This window comes from Podarcis gaigeae, assembly GCF_964106915.1.
Source record: "Podarcis gaigeae genome assembly, chromosome: 1".
Lineage (NCBI taxonomy): Eukaryota > Metazoa > Chordata > Lepidosauria > Squamata > Lacertidae > Podarcis > Podarcis gaigeae.
The window spans coordinates 71633900-71659484 of record NC_139678.1 but is presented as its reverse complement, the minus strand read 5'-3'; the positions used below and the strand labels follow the sequence as shown (position 1 = coordinate 71659484).

At 39.6% G+C, this 25585-nt stretch overlaps 1 protein-coding gene across 50 annotated transcripts in view; it reads left to right on the top strand.

Moving 5' to 3' along the window:
- SOX6 (SRY-box transcription factor 6) overlaps window positions 1-25585 on the top strand; it is a 451086-nt gene that overhangs the window by 249264 nt on the left and 176237 nt on the right. For all 50 annotated transcript variants that reach the window (XM_083704983.1, XM_083705002.1, XM_083704991.1 and 47 more), the window contains one exon: window positions 16708-16797. In XM_083704983.1, the coding sequence (XP_083561109.1) occupies window positions 16708-16797 (90 nt within the window). The remainder of the gene's footprint in view (window positions 1-16707; window positions 16798-25585) is intronic.

Sequence of the window (25585 nt, the reverse complement as noted above, 5' to 3'; positions counted from 1 at the left end):
TTGTAATGATTTAAATATTTGGGTTTGAGGGCCATTTGTTCATCTGCTGTTCGAATCAACTTCCATTTGATACTGAAAGGTGGTTTTGGCACTTGGGTATTAGCTACCTTTTCTACCTGTTTCCTCTGAAGAGGATATAGAAGGCAAGTTGGTAGTTAAGGGGCTGGTTATTTCATGCATATACATCTACATATACATTTAATTAGGGGTGCTAATTAAAATACGGCTTTCAGATTGCTACAGTTGCTAAATTAAAACTATTTCTAATATAATGGTCCATGTTTCAATTTTGTTAGCTTTTCAGTTGTGTATGCTATTTATTGAGGGGTTAAAAAAAAAGATATGCCATAAATGAATTAATGTGTACTTCATTGCAGTTACAATGCCTGCCACACATACAGTGTGCAGATTCATGGGACTGCACAAATTTGAAATAACTGGCGCTATGGCAGTTATACGTGCATTCATTTCTGCTGTCCTCCTTTTTCATTATGAAACAATGTTGATATTAATGCATATTTTTCATCACTAAAAGCATTATTCTTGGTGGTCCTTTTCAGATGCTGATGTAAATGTTCGCCAAAAATGTTACAGCATCCCAGTTTGTTCATGTAGATCAAAACTTAACCTCATTTGTCCTTCAATGCTTTCCTTTTAAAAAAATTGAATGGTTGGTCTTTAAAGACATAATCTAAGGAATACTGACTGTTCTGTAGTGTCTGAAGGTGATTGGAGGATGGATGGCGGCTAACGGATTGAGGTTAAATCCTGGCAAGACAAAAGTACTGTTTTGGGGGGACAGGGGGCAGTTGGGTGTGGGGGACTTCCTGGTTCTGAACAGGGTAACTGTGCTCCTGAAGGATCAGGTGCGCAGCCTGGGAGTTTTTTTGGACTCACAGCTGTTCATGGAGGCACAGGTCAATTCTGTGTCCAGGGCAGCTGTCTACCAGCTCCATCTGGTATGCCGGCTGGGACCCTACCTGCTCACAGACTATCACACCAGAGTGGTGCATGCTCTAGTTGTCTCCCGCTTGGACTACTGCAGTGCGTTTTATATGGGGCTACCTTTGAAGGTGACTTGGAAACTACAACTAATACAGAATGTGGCAGCTAGACTGGTGATTGGAAGCAGCTACCAGGATCATATAACTGTGGTCCTAAAGGAACTTCACTGGATCCCAGTATGTTTCCAAGCACAATTCAAAATGTTGGTGTTGACCTTAAAGCCCTAAACAGCCTCGGCTCAGTATACCCGAAGGAGCGTCTCCATCCCAATCTCTGAGCCCGGATACTAAGGTCCAGCTCCGAGGGTCTTCTGGTGGTTCCCTCACTGCAAGAGGTGAAGTAAAAGGGAACCAGGCACAGGGCCTTCTCAGCAGTGGGACCCTTCCTGTGAAACGCCCTCTCATCAGATGTCAAGGAGATAAAGAACTGTACAACAACATCTGAAGTCAGCCCTGTATTGGGAAGTTTTTAGTGTTTGATGTTTTACTATGGTTTGATATATGCTATAAGCCACGGAGTATAAATAAAACAGTGATGATGATGATGATGTACGTTTAGCTGTATCTGGCTTGCAGTGATTAGTTTTGTATGAAATCACCTTTGCTTGTTGCTCACAAAAATTGAAAAATCCAAATTCTACTCACTACTACTTTATCCCCTCTCCCTGCATCAGCAGTTATAGCAGTCTTCCTTAATTTGGTACCCTCCATATGTTTTCGACTACAATTCCCATCTGCCCTAGCCAGCACTGCCATGCTGACTGAATGATTAGAGTTGTAGTCCAAAATATCTGGAGAGCACCAGCTTCAGGAAGGCTTAGTTACAGTAAAACCAGTGGGAGTACTTATGTGAGTGAGTTTAGTCAGCCATTTCTTTAAATAATAATTTAAATGAATCGCTGCTCTTTTCCCAGGAATGACCTTCTGTTTGGAATAATTAATTGTTCCACTAAGCAAGGCTGAATATTAGGGACAGATTATATATATGTATTATAACTCCTTATCAGGTTATGAAATTATTATTGGTATCAGTATAATTTTGTACACTTATATTTTCAATAATACTTCGCACAATAGTAATTTATCAAATCTGTTTTTTTAAATAAAAATGTGGTTTGCCAAGTTTTCATCACTATTAACTGTTCACAGATAATTGAAATTGCCTGTGTCATGCATGTACAGTATTGGAGCCATCTGTTACCTGAAATTTAGTTTGGCTACTTGCCATTTGGTTGATAGCATGTGTGTGGACCAGAAAGAGCTTTTCATTTTTATTTTCTACTTGATACCATATGTTGTGTTCATATATATACAGCATTAGTTTAAACATGATGTCGATTAACACAGTTTATGTCAGATTACCACATGACACTGGTGAAACATAATACATTTCATTCAGATTTAGTAGACGCTGGACTAGTTTGTGTTCATTCATGCCAAATGCTAAATAATATAGCAGTAAATCAGAAAAGCCAAAAGCTTTCTCTGCTTTATCTTGAAAATATAGGAAGCCTCCTTCTTCAGCTAATTAAAACAAACACTTTTTCCTCATTGTCTATATTTATATCCCTGCTCAAAATCCATTTAATTTTATTGTTTGTTTTTCTTGCTTTGGAACTTGTGTACAAATTGCTTATGTATTCTATTTATTTATTAAATTTCTATACCATCATTCATCCAAGGAAACAGGAAAGGTGAGGTTGGGGTCGAAGGGTGCATGGCTGTTGCATCCTTCTCACACTGCCCTGCCTGAGTGACCTTGCAAGACTGGGATCTGGGAAAGGCTGTGTGAGAAGGACATAACAACCATTGCCCTTTGACTTGTCTCACAAAGTGGGGCAGGGCTGACTCAGGGAGGGCAGCATGAGCAGTGCGACGACCCTGGTAGCCCCCCCGCCCCATGCTATGCCTCATGCATCATAGAGCCATTGGCTCTTGGCCTGTTATAGCAAATGTCAAAGGTCCTTTTTAATTTCATTGGGAGCTATGTTGTTGTTTAGTCATTTAGTCGTGTCCATCTCTTCGTGACCCCAAGGACCAGAGCACTCCAGGCACTCCTGTCTTCCACTGCCTTCCGCAGCTTGTCAAACTCATGCTGGTAGCTTCGAGAACACTATCCAACCATCTTGTCCTCTGTCGTCTCCTTCTCCTTGTGCCCTCCATCTTTCCCAACATCAGGGTCTTTTCCAGGGAGCCTTCTCTTCTCATGAGATGGCCAAAGTATTGGAGTCTCAGCTTCAGGATCTGTCCTTCCAGTGAGCACTCAGGGCTGATTTCCTTAAGATGGATAGGTTTGATCTTCTTGCAGTCCATGGGACTCTCAAGAGTCTCCTACAGCACCATAATTCAAAAGCATCAATTCTTCGGCGACCAGCCTTCTTTATGGTCCAGCTATTTCACTCTAAATGCCCTGTACATAGCAAGTCATGTTTCCAGGTCATGAGCATATGAGGTTGTCCATATTTCTACAATCTAAAAATCAAGAAGCACTCTATTTAAATACTGCTGCCTTTAAAAAGTTCACCAAAAGTCCCTCTTCCCAATTTTAAGGATCTCCCTTCAGCCCATCCCCTTGTGAAAGTTCACCTGAATTCCTTGACCCTTAGTAGAGACTTTTAGGGAGATGGGAGTGGGGATAGTGCCAAAAACGGGGCTGGAAAAGTCGAAGTTCTGCCCATCCCCTTCCAGGGTTTTTCTCTAGCTGCACCCCAATGTGAACTTGCCTACTTCAGTCAGCCTCATAAGGTTTCCTAACAGTACTACAATCAGGTCTATGGGAATAAAATGTCCTAGGTTATCCTATCTACTATTTTCTTATTGTTCAACATCTCACCAATCATAGCCATTAGCAAATCACTACAGCCTCCCTCTTGGCATTTGATACTGTCATTCACTTTCCTCATCACCAGTCCCCAATATCTCTCTGTCTTGTCCAGCTAATGAAGAATGTAGCTCTTCAGGACATGGGCGTTTGTGTTCTGTACAGCATTTAGCACACCACTGGCACAAAATGAGTATTTAGTAGTAGATGCTGGCCTTTGGCTATAACAATAAACTTATGAACTATAGTACATACTGTAGTGAAAGAAATACTCACAAATATGTGTCAACATTCTTCCTTTAGGGTGATTGTATTAGTGTGAGTATAACTTCCATTAGTACTAGCATGTATTACACAGGGCTACCGATGGTTAAAATGTTTTATTGTTTTATTGCCTATAGATATTTTTATTTGATAAACGTGTTGGTTACTACACAAGTCATATGTATGTATTTAAGAATCTTATGTGAGCATGTGTGTAGATGGCTACTGTGATGTCAGTTTGACTGAAAATGCAGACAAAGCGTTTTTGAAGCCAAAATGAGTCAAGCTAATTTTCCCCACATAAGCTTAAGTCGGGCTTTTATTTATTAAAACCAGGGGGGAAAGTTTGAAAGAAGAGTGGGCTTCTAAATCTGTTATCCGACCAGAATGTGAAAGTAAGAATACTTTTCTTAAGGCTTATTTTATAGGAACCGTATGCATGACTTTCACTTTCTAGAAAGTGGTTTTCTCTTGAACACACATCAGAACCATTCATCATACCATAATTGCAAGTTGTCAGTCAGAGCCGCACCCTTCATGCAGTGGCAGACCGCCAACACATCTGTCAGAAGCACTCATAAGCTTCCGTGTGTTATTGTAATCCCCTACAAAAGGAACAAGTCTGTTCAGCCAGACCACGTTTTCCAAACCGAATAATGACTTATATAAGCACCAAGCCTGGCAAAGCAATTGCAACTTATCTTATGAACAATGAGCTTTGTAACAGAGGCAATGAATCTGAAGAACAATACACAGTGACTGTCACCTGTAATACACACACACACACACACACACACATAAATTCAAGGGTGTATTTTTGTACACTATATATGCACTATATGACTAAAAACAAACTTTTAAATATATAATAGTATTTAGCATTCTCTCTTGGATTGTGCATTCTTAGGCTACCCATTGGAGTAAATAGAGTGGTGTTCATTTTTGTAACACTCTCTTACAGCTGTAAGTCTTTGAACTGGAGCTAGGAGTACTATCACCCTGTCCATTTCTAGGCCCAGTTAAAAATGCTGGTTTTAACCTATAAAGCATTAAACAGGTTGCAGCCAGGTTACCTAAAACCTCCCCTTGCATGTACCTATATCCAAACCTTAACATCTTATTTGGCAGCCCAGAACAGACTGGGCCCATCGTGATTTAAGGTGGGTGGCTACTAAGGATAGGGCCGTTTCAGTGATGTCACCCTGGCTTTCAAATTGCCTCCCCATAGAGTCTTGCCTGGCACCTTCTCTGCAGACCTTTTGGCACCTGTTGAGACCATTATATTTATGCAGGCTTTTAAATTGCTTTCTGAGCTAACCTGGGACTATTGTGGCTTAGTGTGGGTAAGCTAGAAACCTTTATTTTACTTTTATTGGTTTTGATTTTAATCACCTGAAGCTCTCCTTTGTGTGCCTCCTCCATGAGAGGTCCAGAAGGTGGCAACATGAGAATGGGCCTTTTCTGCAGTGGCTACCTGTTTGTGGAATACTCTCCCCAGGAAGGCTGACCTGGCATCTTCATTACATAGATAATGCCCGACAAAACCATTTAGCTGATTAACATTATATGGCTTTTTATGTTTGTGGGAAGGGGCTTATTGGCTTTCTTTTCTTTTTCTTTTATTATATATTTTGCCCTATCATTTTTTTTTTAGGTTTTGAACTGCCTTGTTATCTTCAGATGAAGGGCAGTATGCAAATAAATAATAAATAATGATACAAGCATGTTTAAAATACTATTTGCCTATTGCACTGTAAATTGCTAAAATATATGACATAAGGAGAGTGAAGTTCTACCACTGCTACTTATCTTTGTAGCCCCAGTTCAAGAGTGGGAGGATTTACAGAAATGATAACGTAAATGGAGTGAGACTCCACCCTCCCTTGATCAAAGGCTTTCACAATCTTTGTATGGCGGGAGTGGGGTTTTCTAGTGGAGATTTGTATTGCTTGGCTTCTGGCTTCTTGGCTTCCACAACGACCCCATTAACGGGGTGCCCTGAATATGGTGCAGGTTGCTATCAGGGTATTGCACCAATTCACCCAACTTCTAATGACTAGGATTCTACCCAGTGCCCTAACCGCCAAAAGTGCCAAAATGACTAGGATTCTACCCAGTGCCAAAAACCGCCAACACACACACACACACACGGGGGGGGGTACAGTTACATGCTCTGAGTCTGATGTTCCCCATCTCTATCTTATAATATCTATCATCTATCACAGGCAGCACAGTTAGTAAAGGCCCCTGACTGAGCAAGCAGGCAGAGAGACAGGCAGCCCTGGCCATGACTCTGGCCATGTGTTGCTTCCATCCTGATGTTGCACTGAGCATTTGCTTGAATTGACAATCAGGCAAGCGGCAGGCAGAGCAGAGTGTGAGTGGCAATGAAGTGCTGGTAGAGAGATCTGTGTAAGTCATGTGGTCTACCTTGTGCCCCCTGAGCTAGGCTGCTGCTCTTAGGTGCATACTAAGATGCTGTTTCAGCTGCCAGTCTGCTGGGTTTCTGCATTCTGGAATGATGCAGGGGGATGGCAATCCTGTCCTTTGCCTCAGGCAGCAAAATGTCAGCCATAGGCATAGCATTTACTGAGCACAGTTCTCAAGCTCAGATTCCCACTCGTGACACATACATGTCTTGTCTTTATTAGAGTATGTGACAGTTTTGGCATTATCTTCATATGTATATGTTGTCATAATTCCTGAGAATTATGAAAGACACCTGTGCATTTCAATGTGAGAAGTAATCTTAAAAGGACCAAATTCTGGGTTTCTAAAAGGCAGTCATCCTTTTTTCCTTTTATACCTCAGGTTCTGTAATGATGCACCTCAAAGCCTGCAGCGTTTACCTTAATAGCAAGCAGTTTTTTTCTGCAGTGCTATAATAATGTCCTGGCACTTGAAACCATGTCTACTTTTCAGAAGAGGTGAAGGGATAATTTTGCCAGGGTGTTCTGGTAAGAACTCCACTTATGAGCTGACGAGACCTTGGAAAACTATAAACAAAGATGAGATTGTAGCTATTGTTTTCACTCTTTCTTATCCTCATTTAAAGTAATTTCAAATCAAGAGCTTATTATGTTGTCCTTTGTATATTTTAACATACAAAAGGAGACCTTTGGCAGGATCCCCGCTTTAGGCATTCTTTTTCATAGTAAGTGTTTTTATATTTTTAAGGTATTATTTGTGGGAGGTGGGTGATGGGTTTCTTGCAAACATTAAGAATTATATTTCCTGATACCTGGTTGTGTATTTTTATTTAGTGTGTTTCCTAGCCTTTTAAGTTTCCCTTTGTCAGAACCCTGGGGTGCACCATGATGATGATGTGTGTGATTCGTGCTCAGCTTTTAAAGATTTTGTGAATGTGCACTCCAAGAGGAAAAGGACCGCCACTCCAGGATCATTCCACTGTAACTTTCAGCCAGTCACAGGATCCCCAACTTCTCTTGGGCAGCCAGTGTTGGAAATGTTTGACATAAGACCAATATATCTGTAGAGCTGTGACTCTAGGATAATCACAGGGAGCACAGAGAATCCAGACCTTATCATGAGCCACTTCTCTTGGGTGGTGTATTGAGAGGGTTGGTGGAATGAGTATACCACACATATTTCTGAGCCTGTGCTGCTGAAATGAGCATGTTCTCCCCAGCTGTTGGCATGCCATAGGTAGCATGGTAACATAAGATCTTAAAATATGTAAACATATTGGTTGTGTCACACTTATACTAAAAAGGTGGAGGGAAGTTTAATATTTCTAGGGAAACCCCTTACGATATGAGTTTTATTGTTTCAGAAGAAAAGAATAATCCACTGCTTGAATTATTTCAGCTATTTTAAATTTATCTTGTTAGAAAATAATTCCATGGTTGATTGCAACAATGCCTATATGTGTACACAATTTTGACTTCTTTTGTTTTTACATTGTAAGTTGCTTTGAGACATTTTGTGAAAAAGTGACAAATAATTGAAAGAGCATAAATCCTAGTGCAGAGCAGATGGCAATAAAAATAACATGAACCAGTTTATGTTGCCTTTCATAGACGTAAACTATAATGTGTCATCATGGAAGTTAATATCTATTTATTAAAAGAAAAATGGATATAGCTGAATCTTTAAGGACTCAGTAAGCATGCTGGCTTCTTAAAATAGGAGATACTATAAATTCTTTTGGTTACTGTACCTTAAGAAATATGATATATGATAGGAAAGAGCAATTAGATGCATAGTACTTGCTGAAAGTGTCAATTCATGTATTCATCTGCTCAAGAATTGCTAGTAAATTGTGCCCTCTTTTTATCCAAGTATCATTGATTGCTGTTTTGTGAATTCTGAGGCTACATTTCTCCAACATTACAGGTTACTCTGGAAATTAAATAATGGGAATTAAGTTTTCTCTTGGGTGGAAAATGGTGGTTATGTGAAATAGTGCTGCTTATCAACACTGTTAGGTAAATAGTTCAGGAGGATGCATTTAAGTGAATAAGGGCAATATAATATACAAATTCATTCCATAATGGAAGATAAAGGAGAAGAATGAAATGTACATTTTGTTTTGACAGGTTCAAAATATAATTTTGGCCTGTTAATGTGCCAAGACGGTGCATCTAAGCAGTTGTGCTGACATTTTGGAAAGCTCCCAATGGATTTTGCCTGGTACAATGCTCATGGAATCAACATTTTATGGGAGTAAATAATATAATGTCCAAATAGTTCTGTGGCAATACAACTGTATTTTCTCAGGGAACTAAATATATTTATTCACACTGATCCTGCATGTTTTAGTTGAGCAATCATTAGCATGTTTATAATGGTTCTAATTTAAAACGACATTTTCTGAATTTTATCCTTGAGTCATTTACAAATTGTTCATATTGAGTAAACAAAGGAAACAGATTGCATTTGATACTTAGTAATTTATCTGAAAGAAGAAGGGAGGGTTAATTGTCTCAAAGTTTTGCTCTGTTTGGGGAAGTATGTTCTTTTCTTTTCTTTTCTTTTCTTTTCTTTTCTTTTCTTTTCTTTTCTTTTCTTTTCTTTTCTTTTCTTTCATTTGCTGCACAGTGCACCCCTTCCCCCTCTGTTCTTGAAGTGAAGAAGGGGAAAAAAAGCCTGGAGGAGTGAGGAAAATGAAAAATTAGGAGCAGGACAAGACTGACCACTCCCAGAGGGGAGTGTGGAGCAGAATTTGAGCTGGCACAAGATTATCTAAAACAGTTGGTGCATTCCTTAATGATCAAGTGCCTGAGAAGCCCAGCTCTCTCTCACAGAGCATCTGTGTTGATGTTTATATCTGTGCCTTGCTGTATGGGAAAAGCATGCTTTCTCTTCTTTCTCTGCTAAAAATAAAGAGGAATATAGCATTGTATGAGCTATTTTAGGAGAACAAAAACATCTGAAAGGTGAAAGGTTTTGTTTTTTAATAAATAAATTAAAGTAATAAAGGTCAGGGCTGAATCTTAGGCTCTCCCTGTATGTCGAGATGGAAACAAGATGGGGGGAGGGAGGGCACATAGGCAGTGTGTGGTATTTTATCTATGTGCATTGAAGTTTTCACGAGAGATTCACTTTTTTTTAAAAGCAAACCATTCTGGGATTTCTTGGTGTAGCCCGCAAGCTCTTTTTCTCAGTCAGGCTCAGCTTAGATTACAAGCCTGGCAACAGCCAGTATTTATATCGCAGCCTTTGGATTCGGAAAGACCAGAGTTTCAAGTGAGAGCTAGTAATAGTTTGGGAATATGTGTGGAATTCAGAGTAAAACGAATGCATTTTTAGTGCCTAATTATTTTTAGTGGGCTTACAGAGTTTTAATTAAAAGTCTAAGGCAACTCTCAAAGCTCTGAACGGTTCTAATTTTACCATTTTAAGGGAAAATATTTTTTGCCAACAAGGGAAAGATGTATTAGGACCTGCAGATTCAGACATAGCTGGCAAGTGTCCCTTATTTGAAGGGACAGTCCCTTATTCTAGCGCCATGTCCCGCTGATGTCCCTTATTGATAGATGTCCCTTAAATGTCCCTTAAATGATGTCCCTTAAATTTCAAAGGAAGCAGCTCCTCTCCCTCCCTCCCTGCCGGCCAGGGAGGAGGGAGGCTCCAACTGTGTTGCTTGGCTGTGTTGCTCACCCAATAAGAAGTCTAAGAACGACTGGGGGGGGGGGGCTAGCATGCCTTGTGTGAGGCTAGATAATGCAAGCTGAGGGGGTTTTTGAATGCTGGACGCCATTTTGTTGCATGTGCTGCTGCAAACTTTGCAGTGCAAAGCCAGGCCGGGGAGCCATCTTAAGTTGAGGCTGCATAGGCCTTGTGGTGCATGTGATTCAGATTCTATTCAGTTGAACCTCTGGTTACAAAGTTGGTTGGACAGTGTTCTCGAAGCTACCAGCATGAGTTTGAACCAGATTGCAGGAGGACAGGAAGACTGGAGTGAGGTTGCAGGTCCCTTATTTTGGCTGCTGGTCCCTTATTTTCAAGGCTGCTAGTCCCTTATTTTCAAATCTGTAAGTTGACAGCTATGGATTCAGAAGATTTCTTGTTTTAAGGCCCTGCCTTGGGTACATATGCTTACTGACAATAATTGCAGTTAGGAAAAACCACGCTGATTTAGTTCCAGCTCCAGAACTCTTCTGTACCATGCACCCATGTGCCTCCCTACCCCCCTCTACTTTAGCCCCCATAGTCTCTGTTGCCTGTGCTACCACAGCTGTTTGGATCAGTTGCAGCAGCATCTAGTAGTGGGGAGCTGCAATATGTAAGATACATGGAGATGAATTGTATGACTGCTCTTCATTATGTTTTTATAAAAACTGAAATAAAGCCTTTTATTAAAACAGTGCAAGTAGTTGATCCCACAGCAGGTAGACTAGGTGACCCCCAGCTATGCTTGGCTGCCTGTGCTGCTGTAGGCAGTGGGGGAAATCACATCAATTCAGTGAGATATTTTGGTGGACCAACCTCTTCCTCCTCCTCCTCTTCCTCCTCCTCTTCCTCTTCTTTTTCTTTCATCAGTACTTCCTAATAATGCATGACTTCATAGTTTTGCTGGAACAGGCAACACACTCTTTGATTAACTTAATTTTTTATATAAGGAAGCAAATTCACTGGAGCCATCATTTTTTGAACCTCAATTATTTGTCTCCTGCTTTGAAAATTCACCATGCATGCATCCTTCATATGTTTTGTGTCTATCAAAAAATACAGTTAATGTGACATGTGCCATTCTAATCTCTTGGATAGATATTAGTTTGGGATCCCGTACTACCCTCATAACGTCCTATTTTGTGGCCTTATGTTGCCTATTGCTGGTGGCAACGCCACTGGCAGTAATGTTTCTCGCACAGCAATCTCTGCAGCGGCATTGGATGCCTCCATGGCACTGAGTCCTCTCTCCCCTGTAGTACTGCACTTTAGGTGTGGTGCAAACCCCCCAAATGAACACAGGCAAACAGAAAGTGGTACCTCCAGATACTGTTGGACTACAACACCCATCTTTCCTAACATTAGGAATGGTAATTTGAGTCCAACAACATCTGGAGGGTTCACATTGGCCATCTTGCATCCTAAGTATGAGTCAGATATGAGAAGCTATGCATCCTAAGTATGTATGGCAGAGCACTATGCACATAGTATGGTCTAATGGCTGCTGCTGCTGCTTTGTTGCTGGCCAGTCACCTAAGTGATATTGTTTTGTAGTGTTTTGTGGCGGGTAAAGTTGCCCAGAGCTGGTATGACCATGCTCCATTTTGCTGTTTCCATTGAATGAGACCTAGTATTAATCATGTCTGTGGAAAATCTGCTAGAGTTCACTCCACTGTGGCAAATCAACACCTCCAGTCACGTAATGGTGCATTCACATAAAATATTCACCATATGAAATTGATGTGGCATAATTAATATGGGAATTGGGCCTTCAATGAGGATCTCCTAAAAAGAAGGGAAACTGCAACAATCTCTGTCTGTTTGAAAATATAATGATTGTTCTGCATTCTGTTGTATTTTGTTGTATTATGACAGTTATCAGGTGATAAAAATAGGCAAGACTTCATTGTTTTTGTACTACAAATGTTAATATATTGTGGGTTATTCATGTTTTGAAATCATTGCTTGTGTTTTAGATCTAGTTAGAATTCCCTTCTCTTCCACCCAGACTTCTCCTGATACTCTAATATATTTTATATGTACTAAGACAAAAACAAATAAACAAGTCAATGTGATTGAAATGTTTTCCTGAATAATATCTATTTATTGCTTATAAATCTACCATACATTTGCCATCATTATTAATAAATAAATGTGCTTTTGTCTTCTGTCACTGTGTACCACCTGGATAAGGAAATGATTGTATGCAAAACAAGTCATGTTTTAGAACTCATATCAGCAATAATTATCAGTTTACAGTATTGTTACAACATGTTTTGAAAGAAGCTTATTATAAAAGAAAGAAAGAAAGAAAGTGGGCTTCTCAAAGCAGTGAGAGTAAGACAGTTGATCACACTTACCATTGATATGGATGTTATAAACATGCCACCGTGTACTATAGTGTTTTATTGAGTCTCAAAAAGTCAGAGCTGATTTGAAATAATAATGTCTGACAGTCAGGGCTTTGAAGTTTTGCTACGGCACGCACACATTTAGGCTTTCTTTTATGTCTGACTTTTACCATAAAAAGCAAAACACACACATGGCATGAATGCATTCTTCATATCTGTATGTCAAAGAAAGTAATGTGAGGGCTACTTCAGTAAATTAAAAATAACCTGGGGGTGGACGAACCCTATGTAGATGGATGCAGGCCACTGGAAGGTCATAGTACTCAGGAAAGGTAGAACTGGGCTTCTTCACTTGTTGAAGGTCACAAGATTGGGATTGTAGTGGATGGGGGGGGGGTGGCGTGCGGGAGAAACCAACCCTTGATAGGATCAAGATGACTTTGATTTAGTCAGAAGAACTTAAGACCTTGATAGCCAGCACACTTGTTCTTCACTGGCAGTCAGAGATTCTTTCCATTCCAAAACTGATTGATTACTCAGTGGATAAATGTTAATTGTTTTCATCATGCCCTCTGATCACAGAGACATGCTTTTCATCTTTCTTTCTTTTTTTAAACCTGGAGCTCACATTATCTCTTAAAAAGCATTGTAGTGAATCTGAGCCCGGCCTTGGCTGGGGAGGGCAGGGTATAAATAAAAAATTATTTATTATTATTATTATTATTATTATTATTATTATTATTATTATTACTATTATTATTATTATCTCTTCCCCTTTCTCTTCCCAGTGATGCCGCCCTGAGACGGTGTCGTCTTAACACCTTAAAATCAGCAATTGCATAAAATTGTACCAGCGCACATGGATGAGCTCAGCAATAAACCAGATGATCACATATACAAGCTTTTGGGGCTTTCTTCTGATGCTATTTATTTCTTACACTTCAAACCCGCTTCCCAACCAAAATTCTCATAGCAACAAATCATTAGTCACTGTGGGTTTTCTTACATGTGCGCATGAACTGCAGATCAGTACCTTAAGCTAAGGTACTTAAGCTAGTGCTTCTCCAGCCTAGTGTTCATTTTAGTTATCTTTCAAAGTCCTTGTGGGGCTAGGATTTGACAACTTATTTAACCGCATGCTACTTCACACATTCATTAAGAGTTGAACCTTAGTACCATTATTTCCTGTTAAAGAGACATTCACAATTAGATTAAATAGGCCTGTGAAACAGTAATGAAGATGCCTTCGGAGTGTGTGCAATATGGGATTTCACTCAGGTTTTAAGAAAAATGTCTGAGGGCATGACTTCATTACCACAGAACCCTCCCTACCACACTTTGCTTTCTAGCTTGGCACCTGGTCATCTGGTACTAAGAATATGTCCTGGGTCCTGTGTAGTTAGAGATAAAATTGAGTATTGGCAATAGGCATAGCTTTTCTTTGCCATAGTTTTCAGAGGTTTTGTTTGTTTGTTTTGGCTGTTTTGTTTCTGCTGTCACTAAAAAAGAAAACTTCAGTACACTTGTAATCGTAAAAAGCTACTCAAAGAGGGCCAGAGCTTACTAATAAAGGAGACATGATTTATCTCATTGTTCCACAGAAAGAATAATTTATAGACAATCATAAACACTCAGAAGAAACGTGGTGTACATGTGCATGTCTAAACTCTGCTTTGTTAGGAATCTGAGCTCTGCTTCATTTGGAGGCTAAGACCGTCAGGGGCTACTAACCACAATAACTATGCAGTACTTCGACTGTTAGAGGAAATTCGCCTCTGAATGCAAGTTGCTGGGAATCATAACTTGGGAAAGGACTGTTCCACTCAAGTCTTGCTTGCCGGCTTTCCAAAGGCATTTGGCAAGTCACTGTGAGAACAGAGTGCTGGTGTAGATGGGTCATTGACCCAATCCAGCAAAGCTCTCCTTACAGTGGGTAGGATTTTTGATAGCAGATTTCCAAATTCAGATCAATTGCTTGATAATACTGCAGCTTATAGGTCAGGGCATTTTTAAATAAACCCATGTTGTGGCACAGACAGGGACATGGGTGGCGCTGTGGTCTAAACCACTGAAACACTTGAGCTTGCCGATCGGAAAGTCGGCAGTTCGAATGCGTGTGATGGGGTGAGCTTCCATTGCTCTGTCCTAGCTTCTGCCAACCTAGCAGTGCAAATAGATAAATAGGTACCGCTGTGGCGGGAAGGTAAATGGCATTTTCGTGCGCTCTGGTTTCTGTCATGGTGTTCCATTGTGCCAGAAGCAGTTTAGTCATGCTGATTTGGAAAGCTGTCTGTGGACAAATGATTTGGAAAGCTGTCTGTGGACAAATGCTGGCTTCCTCGGCCTGAAGTGAGATGAGCGCCGTATCCCATAGTCTCCTTTGTAACTTTTGGTCGTTTGTGCTGAGCAGAAATTCAAAAATGTTCAGTCTGCCTGGAACGTACTTTTTCCCAACTGTTTATCAAGTCCCATTGATTTAATTGGACCATCTGTTTTATTTCCTCTGGATTGCTCCCTTGACACTCATACTGGATTTTGTAATCTCTTCCCCTAATCAAACTATGGTGTATCCAGTGTTAGCCATACTCAGAGCAGACCCTTGAAATCCATAGACTTAATAAGTACCTTAAGACTCTTTATTCCAGTGCTCTATTAACATTGGATCTAACCTTCTGTGTACATATAGAAACTTACAAATTCAAACTGGAGAAGGACAGGTTCTTGATTTGTTTGACAACAGATAATCTTTGGGTTAGGCAACTATGCATTTTTCAGGCTGCTCCTCCCCAGCACTGCAGTTTTAGCAGAACCTGCACTTTCTTAATATTATTTCTATTTTCTGAGATTTCAGATCTTGCCTAACCTCAAAGATTTGGATTGTGCTTTCATTGGCCTCAACCTGATATAGGGAGATATATCACAGCTGAGCTGTCAAGATGTTTTCAGACAATTGCCATTTGTCGATAAAAGAAAAGAAAGCTTTGTTTTGTATATGTTATCAAGAGAAGAGAGATAGATAGATAAATAAATAAATAAATATTCATTGCCATTTGTGTGTGTGTTTAATGCTTCTCTATTTATATAAGTTTTAAAAATACTACATAAAAGGTGCCTTAAAAATCAGGCATATCTTTTTGTCCCTTGATTCATTTTGCTCTAATACTGTATTGTCATAAACTGGGCAAAAGTATCCTACTTTAAATATTTTATTGTTAACTTTCTGTAAATATCAATATAAAGCCAGCGTTCTTCGTTTTTGGCAGGGCACAAGAGATGCAGCTTTTTAAACTGATGATATCACAGAAAAGGACAAATTATAATGTTCTATCGATAATTGGTGGTTATTTGTTGATTCTTCTATTATCTGGCCAAAACTCATAAAAATAATAAAGGCTTGTAATTGTTAAAATTAAATTATTTGTTTTATTGTGTATCAAGTATTTTAATGCTGTCTATTACAACTTAGTGCTTCTTAATTTTGCTCTGTTTTGAAAGGATATAATTAGTATATTGGATTTCCCTACTAAAATATTACTTGGGGGTGCAGGGATGCATAAGCTGTGCTGTCCTTCCAAAGACCCTTCTACAGTGTTGCAACCAAAACTTGTATAAAGATTGTATTGTAACTTTTATTGTGATAAAATGGCAACACGTAACCCTTGGGATTTGTCCACACTGGAGCAAAATGTGGATTCACATCAGTGTGTCTCCCTGTTAACATAGGGGCATTCATATGACATCTTCGCCCATCACAGTGTTTTCCCAAACATTTCCTCCTTTATATGTGGGATTTGTTGATCCTTCAGTAGTTCAAATCAGTGGGGGAGAGGGGGTTATGCATTTTAAGTGGGTAAGGCCAGGTCCAGGGACAATACAGCTGTACCTCAGAAGTCAGACGGAATCCATTCTGGAAGTCCGTTTGACTTCCAAAACGTTCGGAAACCAAAGCATGGCTTCCGATTGGCTGCAAGTACAGCGGCAGCAGATGGTATGACGCGGAAGTTGTGCAGGAAGTTAGATTGTTCAATGCAAAATACTTCTTTTATTGTGCATCAGCTCAAAATACCTGCATGTTGATTTCACAAACTTTTAAGTTTTTATTAACGCTTTCTTTCCCCTCTTGTTTTCATAGATTCATCTTGCGTAGAAAAGTTACTTTCTAAAGACTGGAAGGAGAAAATGGAAAGATTAAACACAAGTGAACTCCTTGGAGAAATTAAAGGTAGAGTATAAATTAGACACCATATTGTATTTTGAAAAGCAGATTTTTTTAATAGTGCAAAAAGTCCTATTGATGTTTACCCCCGACTTTCCAAGAATACTAATAGGACTTCTCTGCATGTGGTGAAGTAAATAGTTTTTTAGCGTGGAGCCTGCTCTGGAACTATGGATTTTGTGTTCAGGCGGGTTTCATTTTTTGGAACAGGTCTGTCTCAGATTAATTGAACTCTGCAAAGTTCAGTTATGTTCTTAAGCCTGCATTGGCTTTCTGGTTGGTACACGTTGCATAGGAGTGTCCTAAGATGTATAATATACACAGGTGGCCGCCTCCTATAGTCAACATGGAGGCAAGGAATTTCTGGAGAAAAAGTTCATTGTATCCTAGGATAAAGCTCTCCAATGTTCCCTTTTGTATACTATTGTTTGCAACCACAAACATGGAACCATGCTTCCTAGTTGTTTCCTTGAGCTACCGCTCTCAATCAGTGTATGTATGTTTCAGTTATTAAGATATTTATACACCATTTGTTATGTGGACATTTCAAGGTGGTGTTCATCAGTACAATAAAATCCATATAGAAACACAATTAAATACAAGTCCAGTGAAGCAGCAAAATAATACTTAAATTTCTAACAGAGAGACTAGCATCAATAGATTGGAAAGGTCATGGAGAGCAATTAAGTTTTTAGCATGCACCAGAATTGTAATCTGGATCTTCTGGATCAAGATTAAGGACAGCCCCGCCTAGAACATACATATTATAGTATTGACGTTACCAAGCCATGAGTGCTGTGGCAAGGCTAACTCTGTCCAGGAATGGCCATGCTATAGAATACATGTATTCCAGGACAGTCTGTTAGTGATTCTGATTCTGTTAGTGATTTCATTAAAAAAGCATTGCTTAGTGTTTTGATTGAAAATGTAGGGATTTGTCAGGTTTTACTACTTAATTGTATTTGTGTTGTGTAGTTATTCTTTCCTCCTTCCCAGAATCACTGATTGTTCACAGTGGAGCTGTGAAGCAACATTGTAAGACGGAAACAAGTTAGGTGATTGTGGAGGGGGTGGGTAGAGAATCTCAATAGCAAGAAACAAAGGTGTGGTTCTGTGAGGAAGAGCTGCTCTTTGCACTGACTGTTACTGGGGAGTTCTCTGTTTTATCAGACAGAAGGCGTTGTTCTTAAGGATAAATGAAGCACATACTCTCCCTTTGAAAAAGTGGCCTGCAATACTGGCATATCAGTTATGGGGAAGGATGCCAGGAAAAAAGGAAAAAGGCAGCCAAGCTCTTCCGTGCCTGTGTGTTTGCTATGCCAACCTTGTTTACCAAAACAAAGATATGTGAAAATATTAGTCATAATGCAAGACATATAGTGGAAAGTGCATTTTTTGGCCTTAAGGTCGCTGTTTAATTGTCTTGATCTTATTTAAAATTAGATTCTATATCTGTTTATAATAGACTTGATAAGATAAACATTGGATGGAAATTGCTTCTCTACTCCCTGGACACAATTAATTTTATGTTGCATGTAGTACTTACAGGCAGTTCACCACAATGCTTTTCTGCATGCATCCTAGTGAAATTAGTTGAAGCAGCTTGCTGGCTTATTTATTTGAGTGCAATGTTTATCATCTTTTGGACATAAGCAACAATTCCTGAACGCTCTGGGTTATTTTCCAGTGGACAGAGCTGGTGATCCTTATGAGGCCCTGTCTCTCTGTAGCACAGCAAGATGCAGAGGGCCATAGATATGATCACTCCCGAGCATCATCTACAAAACTGTGGAGCATATTCATCCTCCTGGTATACTGGGGAAGTATGTGCTATGAAGCAGGCTGAATGATGGCTAAAGTGTAAGTGGCAAAAGCCTTATTGGGAAGACAACCAAGGACATGTTATAGCACATAATCATGCCTGCTGCATGGTGATGAATCCCAACATCTACTGCCATCATGTCAGCTCAACAGAACTTCTTAGGGGTGGTCCATAGACTGGTGTCATTCAGGGTTTTTTCACCAGAACTCAGTTCCAGCACCTCTCAAGTGAGCGCCAATGCCATTATAAGAGAACAAGGGACATGTTCATGGTGAGCTCTGGCACCTCTTTTTCTAGACCAAAAGCACTTGTCTCACTTATATTAGTGGATGGAGCCTGGGACATCTCAGAGGGTTCAGTGAGGTTTATAATGCTCCATCAAGCCTTGTTTTGTGGGATCACTTTCAGTTTTTGCAGCCTGAAGAGGTTAACAAGATGGTTGTGAGTATGCAACTCTTGGCTCTTTGCCCTTATGGCAGATTAAATCTAGGTGAGGCAGGGGGATAGCTGGTTGAGTTCATATTTGCATGAAGAGGTGGTGCATGCAACCTTGAAGGTATAGTAATGTAGCCACTCCTGAAAAAAAGCCCACCCTGGACCTGATTGTGTTTAACAGGGTACTCAATATGCACTCACACTGTGCATATTTCTTGATCTGTACTGTATCAAGTTTCATGCTGATGGCTTGTGATAGGTTGTTTGTGGGGGCAAATGGCATGACATATAACTCCATGTTTATAGGATTTGCTCTGGCTGCCAATCTGCAACTGTGCTAAGTTCAAGGTTTTGGTACATAAGACCATATAGAGATCAGCTCTTCAAAGGTTAAAAGATCAAAATTTCATTGGGCTAGTGCTCCCAAATAGCTCCCATCCAATATTAATGAATGGAAAATGACTTATTTAGAAATATCTCCAGCAGTAATTTTACATGCAAAATCTTCCTCCCTTCCTCCCTTCTTTCCTGTGTGTATACCTTATGTAATAAAATATCAAGGTATACAATGAAAGTGATTTAAAGCCCCACCCCCATTTTCCAACTTTCCCAGTCAACTATCAGAAAGCATAGTGCCCCTTATTACCACAAATAGCCTGTTTTTAGTTTCACATGTCAACATAAATCTCTTACTTAGCAGAGTCCTGCAAGCATCACACTGTTGTTCCACTGAAATAGCCTCCAGTGGTTTCTCTCAAAATACAGGGTCTTTGAAGATCAAATAAAGGAGGCCAGTCCATACACAACATAGGCAGTTATGCTATCTCCAAGAGTCCTGATTGTTCTAGCAGCCTTGTAGATAGAAGGCTTCTGGGTCACAATCTAGTGGGTGAAGTGTTCTGGCTTCCATTTCTAGAGGAGTATACTACTGGAACATAATCTATATTTACACACATTGTGGCTTAAATGTCACATGCAGTCTTTCTTTGTACAGTATGCTCTATTTTTGGATGGACATTGACGGATGTGCATAGCTTTACCCACTACAGAAAAGCATTTGCATTGTATGACTCTTTGACTTGCACATAATTCTTTAATTCCCCGTGCAAAGATCTTCTTCTTTGATAAATTAAAGTGAGTTCAAAGCTTTTGTTTGTAATTCCGGTGTCCTAAGAATAATTAGCAAACAGAGAGGCCTGTGCTAGTTTCAAGATTTTAAGAGCTGGATAAGAGTTGACCTGCTGCATAAGAGATTTCCACTATAAAATATACTGTGCATATTCCTTTATCTGTATCAAGTTTCATGCTGATAGCTTGTGATAGAAATAGCTGTTACTCTCTTCAGAGAAGAGAATTGTGAGGAAAGATGGAGTATATGTTGTAACTGTGATAGGCATAGGATTGGTATCCATTCTGTGAAGGTTGTGCTACTAAGTTGTTGCTAGAAGTCCTGCCTCTTGCTTTCAGAGGAAGGCATAAAGTGGGATAATTGGTATTACAGTTGTATTAGGAATTCAGAAAGAGAAAAATGTAGGTTAGCTGTCAGAGGTTCAGCAAGCGTGATAACAAGAATACACAGGAACTCTGTGAGCAATAGAAGGCTGAAAAGATTACCGTATTAGTTTTCTTTACAGTTTATTTGAGATGCATTGAGATTATTTCTCTAATAGTGCCAAAATCCCTTTTGGCAAGTCACAAGTGTATACCGCAGCCTACTTTATAAATATATATGGCTTATATATCACAGGAGCACCCATAGGTTTTTAATTATGCCACTTTGTACGGTTGTAGACATTTCAAAGCTCCCCTTTGTGCTCTCTGTTATAAACGTCTTTTCCTTCTTTTGAAGTCTACATGATATACATATGAGCAATTAAAAACACAGCTCAGGGTTGGAGACACAAGGTCTTCTTAATTAAAACTCAAACAAAAGCTACAAGCAAAGCCCCCCTCACTCTATGATTAAGGTCTAAAGTGTTACAATATATTAGAATCATTGTTAACTGCTAGGGTTTAAAAAATCAATATACAGGAAAAAGATCAGTTGGTTCCAATTAGAGAAATCAATGTAAATACGAAACAGAGGGGAGAAACCCTTAAACCCAGTAGCAGGTCCTGATTAGTAATATACTACAGGGCATAAAATTATTTTTAGTAATGAATTTATTAAAGTGACCACATGGAATAAAATGCTTAATTTTCCATAGTACTGATGTGCAGTGTAAGTATGTTTTAAATATATTGTTTATTGGCTGTTTATTGTATATAGGAAGAAAATAAATGAGACTCCAATATTTCTACAACTAAGCATATTTAAGTGCATAACTCCCCCCGCCCTTGAAATCAGTAAAAGTGCTTAACTCTGGGTGGATCATGCATTAAACATGCAATGAAACTTTTTACTCATGGCTGGCCACTAAGATTTCTGTTTCTCATGAGACTACTGTTTGTGTGAAGTGTCTCAAATGCATACCCCCCCCCCCAAAAAAAAAGAGGTGTCAGGGTTGGAAACAAGTCAGCACTAAGTCACCAATGTCAGTGAAATTAAATCCTTATTCAATTAAACCTAAATACAGTTCAGGCCTAGTAGTCTCAGCAATCCTTACTGGTAGGTCTTGCCCTGATGACAAAGTTGTGAGGACTGAAGGTCCCTGTCTTCCCACCCCTCTCTAAGGCTCCTCAAGTGTTTTTCTCCCACACAGTCTCAAACTGCATCTGCACACAACTGATCTGTGTTCCGCTCTTTTCATTTTTTCTGCATGTTCTCAGAGATGGGGGGGGGGGGAGGCTTGTCGCAGCATGAGGGGAAGACTCCCTGAATTCTTCAGAAGCCTCTTGACCCCCTTCCTCTGCAGCCTCGTTTCAGCCTCAGAGTCTGAACTACACTCTGGCACCAACTCTTCCTGCTCACCAAACCCTGTTGCTCCTTCAGCTCCCCCCCCCAGTCTTCTCCCTCCGACCACCTATCATTATCCCACAACCAATCCCCTTGCTATTGAGCCTTCTTCCCCTGGGGGTTCAGCTGGGGATTCTCCAGCTGGTGCATCCCAGCACTCCTCTACACCCAGCCAGTCCACGGCATGAGGTAGGATGCCTTGTGCCCCTCCTGTAATTGCACAATGACAGTGACTATCTTGCATGCGAACAGACAAACCATATATTTTCACTCATAAAGTTATCCCAGGATTAGATATAGATAAATATTTGGTAGGTCTCTAATTTGAGAATTTTATATAACCCTCTTCAGAAACTATGGTGTTCAGATCCCCTCACTCCAAGACAACTCTAAATTGTAGCTCATTGAGTTGACAGTAATGAGCAAGCTTGCTCAGGCCAAACAAGTAAATTACTTCAAGTAACAAACAGCTTTCCAGAACGCACCTTTAGCAGAACAGTTGTCAGTATCTTGAATTGTAGCTACAAATTCCAGTCATAGCATGAGACTTACCTCATTCTGAAGTTCATTTATAGTAACAGAGTTAGCCAGGCCCAACAGGCCATAAAAACAATAAGTACGAAATGGATTGCAAACAAAAGAAGCTGAAGAACAGTATACATTTGCATGTGGACTACTCTATGTCTCATTGTTCAGTCTTTGTCCTGAACAATATAGTAAAGAGACATGTCCGGAAACTGATTTTCATAATATTGGTAAATCATGAGGCATTGGTTTTTTAAAAGAAATTATTCAATGCTGTTATGCTCCAGATTTATTTCTTTTAAAAAAAAATTCAGGTGGCAAAACTAGAGAAATTCTATGTCTGAGACCATAGAAACAGCAGAGAGATTTCAAAATGGCTTGATGTGCTAAGGCAGTGGTTCTCAAAGGGTGCAGTGTGCCACACTGGTGTTGCAGGAGAGGATGGGAAGTGTGGGAAGATTCAAGGATGATCAATATTATATTTTGGGAATGATTCATGTAGCTGCATTGTTTTAGAGTTTCTAGATGTCCCATGATCATATTAGAAAGTAGTTGTGTTCTATGTTATAAATCAAGCACTGCTAGCAGTTGTTTCTTTTTGTTCTTCAATGTATTTCTTGAAGGACCTTACATAATAATCGCAGGGTCTGGAGTGGTTCAGATGGGGAGAGGCAGACCTTGAGGTATTGCAGTCCTGAGTTATTTAATAGGTTTTTTTAGCTATTTAAGGCTGGATAGGTCAAAACCAGCACTTTGAAATGGGCCTGAAAACTAATTGGCAGCCAGTGCTGTTGGGCCAGGATCAGTGCAATATGCTCAAACAGTCTTGCCTCGCTGAACAACCTGGCTGCTGAATTTTGCAGTTTCCAAACTGTCTCCAGAGGCAGCCCTACATAAAAGTAGGGTTGCCATATTTCAAACAGTGAAAATCCGGACAGAAAGGTTGTTGAGCTCCCTCAAAGGGAGTGTAACCCCATCAAAAGCAGATGACCTCTCATCCATCTGGTCTAGGGAACCCACTAACAGTGGCTCAATCTTCTCTAGATTGAGCTTCAGTTTGTTGACTCTCATCTAGTCCATTACTAAGGCAATACAATGGTTCAGCGCATCCACTGCCTCACTGGCAGATGTAAAGATGAAGTAGATCTCTGTGTTATCAGCATATTGCTGACAATGTACTCCAAAACTTCAGATGATCCCATTCAGTGGTTTCATGTAGATGTTAAATAGCACAGAGGATAAAATTGAACCCTGAGAAACTCCACATTGAAGGCTCCATGTGGCTGAAGAGCATTCCCCAAGGATCACCCTCTGGGAACAACCATCCAAGAAAGACCAGAACCACCGCAAAGTGGTCTGACCAACCTGCAACTCAGACAGCCACTCCAGAAGGCTACCATGGTTGGTACTGAGAGCCACTGAGAGGTTGTGGAGAATTAACAGGGACACATTTCCTCGGTCTCTCTCCCGACGGGGTCATTATACAAGGTGACCAAAGCAGTTTTGGTGCCAAAACCAGGCCTGAATGCCAATTGAAATGGAGCTAGAAAATCAGTTTCTTCCAAGAGCTTCTGGATCTGGTCTGCAGCCCACCCACTTTGAACATACCCAGTTCAAAGAAAGTGAAGAAACCTCTTTTATTATCCCATCCAAGTCTCATGGCAGATCAGGGATTTGGATTGTGTCCTACAGTATCATATTTGTTTCGCAAGTAGGGCTCCACTGCTTTATATCCTTCATTTTCTTTGATGAACATTGTGGCAGCTCAGGTAGGAGGGGAGGAATTTTGGCCACATTTTCAAGCAAACTGATCTAATTTTTACCTCCTGGACTAATGCACTGATTCTTCAGATTTCACATCTCCACATTTTGTGATACAGTTCTAGGCTCAAGAAATGTACCAAACTCTGTTCAAAAATACTTTAGAATGAAATACATACTTTAGAAATGCATGCATTAGATAAAATAGTTATTTAAAAATATTTGTATGAATATGCACACATAAGTAAATGACATCGCCAGAAACAACCAATCTTAGGAGACAAAACATAATTATTCAAATCAAACATATTATTAATAATAATACACCCAACAGAAAATATTACTATATTTATGTAATTAAGTAATTAATTAAAAACAGTTTCATGCAAAATTCTATTTTAAAAAATTCAAGGCAGTTCACAGCAATCTAAAATACAAATTTATTAAAGTCAAATTCACAAACTTTGTTCATTCACTGATTCAGATATGAAATGGATAGCAAAATGAGTGATAAGAAGCAGAACCTTCCCTTAGTTTGCAGGTAGGTTCTTGTTATGAAGACATTTCAGAGCATAATCATTTATAAAATGCACAAAGTAAACTAATTCACAGATATATGACCTCAGCCCAGTACAGGTTCCACCAGAGTTGGCATTTTATGAATGAGGTTCTCAAAAAAGCAAATATAAAACATGATTGTATATATAGTTATTTTTAAAAGCATTGATTTATGTTAGCTATTAATGCTGAATATGTGTACAGTATTCTGAGAAAATCAGGTCAATTGTTTATGTACCAAGTTATGATCTACATATTAAATCTTATTGGATGGAGGAGCTTGAAAATGGCTTGCTGTGTGATGGATTCTCCATGCAGCTCTGACATGTATCATGGCGACTCACATGATTGTTCTTGTTGGTAGGGAGAGTTTGCACACCAGTGTGAGTAGGTCAGGTAGAAAACTCCACTTCCCATCAATGATCCATATGGCAGTGCACGCTACACATTACATGGCTGCTGTAGCAAATCTTGTATGCAAAGACTGATGTCTTTGTCTGATGAACCTAAGATGTAAATTTACTCTGAATATTCAGGTTCTTATCCAGTCTGTCATACGTACATTTATATTAGGGAAGAGGCAATGCTACAAAATAACTATCTTCGTATAGTAAGCATAGAGAATTTTGTGGTTCTGGGATCCATTACACTAATTTGTGATTACACATAGGGCAATGGAAAGGCTTGTTGGACATGGAGAGGCAATGATGGATAACCTTCTAATATGATTTACTATATGGCATCAGCGGTTTTTTATTTATCCTCATAATAATGTGCATAACAATTCTTGCAGAGGT